We start from the raw sequence: 6,924 nt of genomic DNA on the forward strand, positions 1-6,924 counted from the left end.
GGATTTCAGGGTTCCTTAGGGTGACGCTGGGTCCCATTTAACTTTGTATTCCCTCTCCTAGGGGAGCCCCTGGGCCAACACCCTCCCCCCCCAGCCAGCCTAGGTGGGCTGTCAATGGGAAACGGTCACAGTTTGGGTTGAGTCCAGTGGTTGTGTTTTTGTCCCACTGAGGCACTGAGTAGTAAAGAGACCTGTGCAGGTCTCATTGCAGGTTGGTGCGACTAGAACCCTGTGAACTTGACTCTCAGGTCAGTGCTCTTTCTCTTGCTGCATCTGTTGCTGAGTTCAAGTGTATGCCTCTCAAGCTCTCTGGGATGCTAAGTCCTGCACCAGGCAGGGACCCCACCAACTCAGGGCCTGTGAGCAGGAGAAGCGTAGCTGGGCTCATGGGATGCTCTGGGTTACCTTACTCACAGCCCTCTTTCAGGGCTGGGTGGGCCCTTTCAGAGCCCAGATGCAGCGCTGGCCCTTCCTGAGCCCCTGCTGGCCCTGATGGCTGGGCTCAGGCAGTTGCCAAGGTGCCCTGGGGTTTTTGACTTAGCTGCCGATCTGCTGCCAGGATCAAATTTACCCTGGTCATGCAAATGAGCATTGGGCTGTGCCTGGCATGGGGAGGTGGGTGGAACCAGGGCCCTGTGTGAGGAGAAGGCAGAGGCAGCCAGGAGGAAGTTATATAACAAGGATGCTGAGGGGGCCAGGCGGGCTGCATGTTACATAACTGGGAGAGCAGCAGGAGGGAAAGCGCTATCTTAACACCCGGGCAGGGATGGGCGGCTGGTGACCGCCTGACAAAGAACTAGGGCATCTTGAGGTCAGAGTGCGCAGCGGCCCCAAAACGGCAACCTTGGGCCAGTTCATTCATTGATTAGCTATTCATTCAGTAACTATTTCTGAGTACCTACTATGTGCCAGGCTGTGGCTTTAGTCATGTTTGATTCCCTCGGCATTGCTTTGTGGTAGGCGGTGTCATCCCTTTTTTCAGATGAGGAAACTAGGACTGTTTTGTCCAGAAGGAGAGAAATGGTGATAATTCCTATTACTGAGCACCTGCTCTGTGCCCACTTCCACGTTTAACACTTTGCTACATCACTGATCTTCATAGCTCCCTGAGGCTCCGAGTCAGCCAGCTGTGAGTGCTGGTCTGTCCAGCTCAGAGACCCTACTGCTGTGTCCACCATAGGGGCGGCTCCTTGGTTTGTGTGGCCTCACTCCTTCCACTGTTTCCTGTCTGACCGTGGGGCCTGGCAGGAAGGGGCCTCTCTGAGCTGCCTTCTGATTCTAATGTAGGAGTTCGGAGCTCCTGCCTGAGGTGGGAAGGAACCCATGGGGTGGCATGGGATGAGGTTGGGTGTGAGGTCAAGTCATGGGATTACTTTAGGCCACCTTGGCCAAGTCCCATCCCATCTGATGAGCCTCTTTTCCCTCATCTATATGATGAGGGGGCTGGAATTGACCCCCTAATGCCCTTTCTCTCTTGTAGCCTGTGATTCAAGGCCAGAAAGGAGACCCTGGGACTTTTTCACTTGTCCAGGACTGGTTGTGGGGCCCACTGGGCAGCTGCGGGTGGCCCTGGTTCCAGTGGGCCTTCACCACTGGACACCCCTCATGCCTGTCACCTCTGTCATTGTACTCGGTCTGGTGGAAGTAGACTGGGACTACTCCTACTTTACAGAGAAAACTGAGAGGTCAGGCAGCTGGTCTGGGGGAGTCACATGGAGTGAGACCAGATCTGGGCAAGGCTGATTCGAATCCAAATCTCTGGCAGCTGTGTACATGGAGAGGGCCCCTTCTCTGCTGGATCTGTCCCCTCCGTTGCTCTGAAGCCCCAGTGTCAGACCTGATGTGGGGGTCATTGTGGTTTGCTCCTGACCAGCTGTGCGGGGGCAGACTTCAATCCGGGGCGGAAGCTTCCTCAGGACCCCAAATGTGAACGCTTTTAAACATCTACTATCCACCCCACGCGTGCCCCTTGCAGGTCAGCGACATCAAGTTCCAGGCACCCAATGGGGAGGAGAAGGAATCCTGGATCAAAGCCCTCAATGAAGGGATCAACCGAGGCAAGAACAAGGCTTTCGACGAGGTGCGATGCGGTCCTGTGGACGGCTCTGGGTCTCCTTTCCCACCGTGTGTGATCTCAGAGTGGACCCTGCCCGACCCCACCCTGACAGCCCCTTGATTATGTCACTGCTACAAACACTGGGGCATCTGTGGTTGTTACCTCGTTTAATCATCACAACACCTCTCAAAGTAGGTGGTTGTGTTCCCATGTCACAGATGAGGACACTGAGGTGTAAGGAAGTTAAGTAACTTGTTTTAAATTAAAACGTGGGTAAGTGGTGGGGTAGAATTTAACTGGGTGCAGCCATGCATCCTTTCCAACCCAGCCCCAGCCGGAAACAGCAGGAAACAGCAGAGAGGTCTGTGGGTGAGCTGAGAGCCTGACAGCTCACTCTTCAGTTGGGCGGTGAAGTCCAAGCTTGGCTGGCTCCAACCCTGGGCCTCCTTATCTGCCTGCAGTGGCCACCCAGCCCCCTGTGCTGTAGTGGTGATGGCAGCAGGGCCACCATCAGGCTTCGGGCAGGCAGGGTGTCCCAGGGGACCAGATCTCCTAGGGAGGGTTTATCTTTGACATCATGGATTCATAGCTGTTTGGGCAAAAATGGGCTTGGGGGGCCACCTAGAGTGACCCCTTGGATTGCAGAAGACTGAAACCCAAGGGGAGCGAATTTTGCCACGCAGGTTCCCTCTTAACACCCAGGTTCCCTGCCTCACAGCCATGGCTCCTGGATCACGTCTTACGTGACTGTGCCATGCTCAGCCCTTCACTTGCTTGGGAAAGTGTCCCCATTTCAGGGGAGAGAGAGTTGGAGGCCACAGGAGCATGGGCTGGGTCTCGGCCCACAGCCTTGGCGGAGCAGGACCAGCTCCTCCACTGCAAAGACCCTCAGGTGGGCCTGAGCCTCACCTGTGGGCAGAAGAGTCTTAGCCCACCCCCACCACCACAGGGACAGGCTGCTCCAGGATTCAGAGTCTGGATTTCCCACGTGACTCTTCCTGTGGCTTCCCGGCTACTCCCCGCCCCCATTCCTTATCCTTAGAGAGGAGATGCTGCCCCCCAGACTCCCTGACCCCTGGGAGTAGAGGCCCTGCTCTTTCTTGAGCTATCCCCAGGGGTCCTGGGAGAGTGACGGGCCAGGGAAGGTCTTTTCTGGAAGCCAGGTACTAGGGGATCATGGGCTGTCTTCTCCCCGCTCCCCCCCAAGCTAAGCACAAAAGCAGCCTCAGGGCTGCTTACATACTGCAGTGGACTGAGGGGTGAGGGCTGATAGCCCACATTTGGGCAGGAAGACTGAGGCAAAGCAAGCAGCTGCAGAGAAGGGAGAGCCTCAGATTGCAGAGAGATGACACAGGCTGTGTAGAGGTGGGGAGAAAAGCAGGGAGATGCCTCAAAGAGAGGGACAGCTGGGGCACTTGACCCTGTCAAGCAAGGATGCAGGTGCAGACCCTGCCTCTGAGTCTCAGGTTAACGCCTGGGCATTTCCTCCTCTCCTCAAGGCCTGCTGGGGACTGACGTGGTTCCCTGTCCTTCCCAGGTAAAGGTGGACAAGAGCTGTGCCCTGGAGCATGTGACACGGGACCGCGTACGTGGGGGTCAGCGGCGCCGGCCCCCTACAAGAGTCCACCTGAAGGAGGTAAGGCCTTGGCCCCAGCTTGGGAAGGTTGGGAGTCAGATGAGCCTGGGACCACAGCTCCTTAGGTGGCAGCGGGCTTGGGCCACCTTTTTCCTGAGCACTCTTGGTATCGGGCTGCCTGAGTGGCATGCGGGGTGTCAGTGTGGAGGCGCGAGTGCTGTATGTCCTCAGGGAGTGGGTGCGCCTGCTTCCCATGTTGAGTCCACGGGCCTTAACCCAGGCTGGTGCTGGAGGGAAACTGAGAGCCTGAGTCTAGTCCTCGCCTCTCAGAGCTCAGCTTCCAGCTGGAGAAGAGACCTGTCCACGGACTGCTCCAAGCAGCACTGTCTAATTTTGGTACAGAGGGCGGCTCAGGCAGGCTGAGCAGGAGGGACCACAGAGGACCCACAGACACCTGAGCTGACCCTTGAAGCATGGGAACGGTTTCAGTGGGCAGACTTGGAGTGAGGGAGGTCCTGGGTGGAGGGAATGGTGCGAGCTTGAGGCCCAGGGCAGGGGAGTTTGAGGTGTGCCTGGTCCCTTTGGCTGGAAGATGTGTCTGGGAAGGTGGGGTAGCGGGGAGGAAATTGTGGAGGCCTTGAAAGCAGGAGTCAGGGGCAGGATGGATGGGAGGGTGCGTTGCAGAGGTCAGTTGGAGGCCCTGGGTAGGATGGGTCAGGTTGATGGAGGGAAAGGCAGGGGGCCAGGAAATAGAGGCAGGCGTGGGGCCTCTAGGCTCCAGGAGGGGGTGAAGAGGGAGGGGCCGGTGCAAGAGACACTGGGAAGCAAGAGCCACCTGGGCTTGTGATTGAATTCAGGACTCGGGGAGGCGAGCTGGACAAAGAGGGAGGGTTGTCAGGAGTGCCCCCAAGCCTGGAGACCCGGCGAAGGGAGGCCCTGGACACAGGGAATGTGGGAGAAGTTATGGGCAAGGGGGAGGGGGAAGGGAGGAGCCCTTCGTCAGACCAGTGTTACTGATGGGTGTCGATAGTTGGGGGAGAGACCTTGGAGGCCAGGAAAGAACCTCAGCAGATGCTGCCTTTGGGGAATGGGGGGCAGTAGGGAGCAAAGGAAGAGGAAGCCAGAGAGTGGCGCATCCGGAGAGAAGGGCACAGGACTAGGGGTCATCAGCCAGGTTGGCAGCCACAAGTCACGAGGCAGGACTGAGGAAAAGGCAGATGGTGATGTTTACAGCACATTTTCTCAGAGAAGGAGTCAGCTTAGGGCTGTCATGGGGTGCAGAGCTGGGGATGCTGGAGAGAAGGAGATAGACCAGGGCGGGGAAGGAGGGAGACAGAAAGGGGCCAAGGTCATTGGAGGGTTTGCTGGTGAGATGAGATAGCCTGTTCATGTCTGTCAGCGGAGGGAAAAAAGCCTGCAGAGGGAGTGCAGAGGGAGTGACTGAAGTAGCCAGAGAGGAAAGTCATGTCTGAGGGAGGAGGCCTAGGAGGTGTGGGGCAGGCCAGCCTTGGAGAGGGGAACCCTCTGAGAAGAATTCAGGGAGGCACTCGTGTCCAGTGACTGAGCGCATATGTAGGCCAGGTCACCCTGTGTGTGTAAAAGGGAGTGAGGGACCTTGAGGGACCTTGGGAAGGGCCTCCTGCCCAGCCCCACTCCAGGCCCTCTGAGGCTCCCTGGGAGTTTTCCCCATGACCGTGGGGCTGCTGGGTGTCCCTGTGGGCCCCTGGGGCCAGATGGGGCCAGCTGCCTGCTGGGTACAGCTGTTCTCCTCTGGCACTCAGCTGTGGTCTGGGGCTGCCTGTGTCTGGGGCCACATGTGACAACACGAGGAGAGTGGGCACCAGCTGCTGAGCAGCTGGGCAGGCGAAGGCTGGAGAGCTCTGGCCCGGAGGGCTGGCGGACCGGACAGAGGTCTGCAGGGCGAGTGAGCTCAGGATGATGCAGGAGATCCATATGTGAGTTCCGGTCCTGTCGCCTGCCGACCGTGGGGACTCTGGGTGGGTGGTTGCAGAGAAGGGACCCTCCCAAGGCCCACAGCCAGGTAGGGGCCCGAAAACAGGGCTGGAACCATGTCCCCTGACACCCAGGCCAGCACAATTGCCATTCAAAAGAGCGGCCTATCACATAGGCTGGAAGAAGCCAGGCTGGGGCGCTGAGAGGGCACCCTAGCTCTGGCTTCCTGGCCTGTGATTTCAAAACCAGGAATTCTGCGGAAGTGAGAGAGAGGAGAGGATTCATCAGAGAATCACTTTAGCTTCTAATCAGGTGGCTTTGGAAACCAGAGCAGAGGGCATGGAGAGTAGGGGGCCAGGGGCCTGGGCAGCCTAGATGGGAGGGCTTAAATACCTTGTAGGTGGGCACACCTGACCCAGTGGCTGTTCATCCAAGTTGATCACCATATCCTGCTCCTCCACCCAGGTAGCCAGTGCAGCATCCGATGGGCTTTCGCGCCTGGACCTTGATGTTCCTGACAGCGGGCTGCCAGTGTTTGCCCCCAGCAATGATGTCAGTGCAGCCCAGCCCCGGGAGACACCCCGGCCGCCCATGCCTCCTACCAAGCCTTCCGCAGCACCTGAGACGACCAGTCTTGGTGATGGAGTGGAGACCCCTGTAGGGGAGAGAGCCTCAATCCCCGTCCCAGCAAGCTCTGAGACCCACCCTGAAAGCCGAGAAGACTCAGAGACTCCAGTGGGGGAGGACAGGGGCTCTGAGCAGCCCCCCAGCAGGGTCCTGCCTGACAAACTGAAGGTGAGCTGGGAGAGCCCCAGCCCTGAGGAGCCCCCTGACCCTGAGAGTACAGAACCGCCCCAGGTGCCTGATTCTGGGACTTCCAAGGCCGTGCCTAGGGAGGGTGGGAAGCCCGCTCCACCCCCTACACCCCCAGCCAAGATCTTATCGGAGAAACTGAGAGCCTCCATGAGTGGTGTGCAGGCTTCTGGGCCAGCCCAGAGTCCTGGGGCCTCTGAGACCTCTGCCCAAGGCCCAGCACAGGTCTCAGTGAATGGTATGGATGACAGCCCTGAGCCCATCAAGCCATCCCAGGATGCAGGCACCCCAGGAACTTGCCCAAAGAATGCAACAACGTCCACAGCACTGCCCCAGTGGGACCCGCAGCCTCAGTTCCATCCCCGCTGCTCCTCCCTGGGGGACCTGCTTGGGGAAGGCCCCCGACGTCCACGGAAGCCTGGGGAACAGCTGTATCGGGCCCAGCTGGAGGTGAAAGTGGCCTCGGAACAGACGGAGAAACTGTTGAACAAGGTGCTGGGCAGTGAGCCGGCAACTGGGAATGCCG

The 6,924-nt window shown here is 58.5% G+C and overlaps 1 protein-coding gene across 2 annotated transcripts in view; it reads left to right on the forward strand.

Annotated features, from left to right (window-relative positions):
• PLEKHO2 (pleckstrin homology domain containing O2) overlaps positions 1 to 6,924 on the forward strand; it is a 20,886-nt gene that overhangs the window by 13,721 nt on the left and 241 nt on the right. For both annotated transcript variants that reach the window (XM_007450711.1, XM_007450710.1), the window contains 3 exons: positions 1,976 to 2,080; positions 3,594 to 3,692; positions 6,051 to 6,890. In XM_007450711.1, the coding sequence (XP_007450773.1) occupies positions 1,976 to 2,080; positions 3,594 to 3,692; positions 6,051 to 6,890 (1,044 nt within the window). The remainder of the gene's footprint in view (positions 1 to 1,975; positions 2,081 to 3,593; positions 3,693 to 6,050; positions 6,891 to 6,924) is intronic.

This window comes from Lipotes vexillifer, unplaced genomic scaffold, assembly GCF_000442215.2.
Source record: "Lipotes vexillifer unplaced genomic scaffold, Lipotes_vexillifer_v1.1 scaffold1019, whole genome shotgun sequence".
Classification (NCBI taxonomy): domain Eukaryota; kingdom Metazoa; phylum Chordata; class Mammalia; order Artiodactyla; family Lipotidae; genus Lipotes; species Lipotes vexillifer.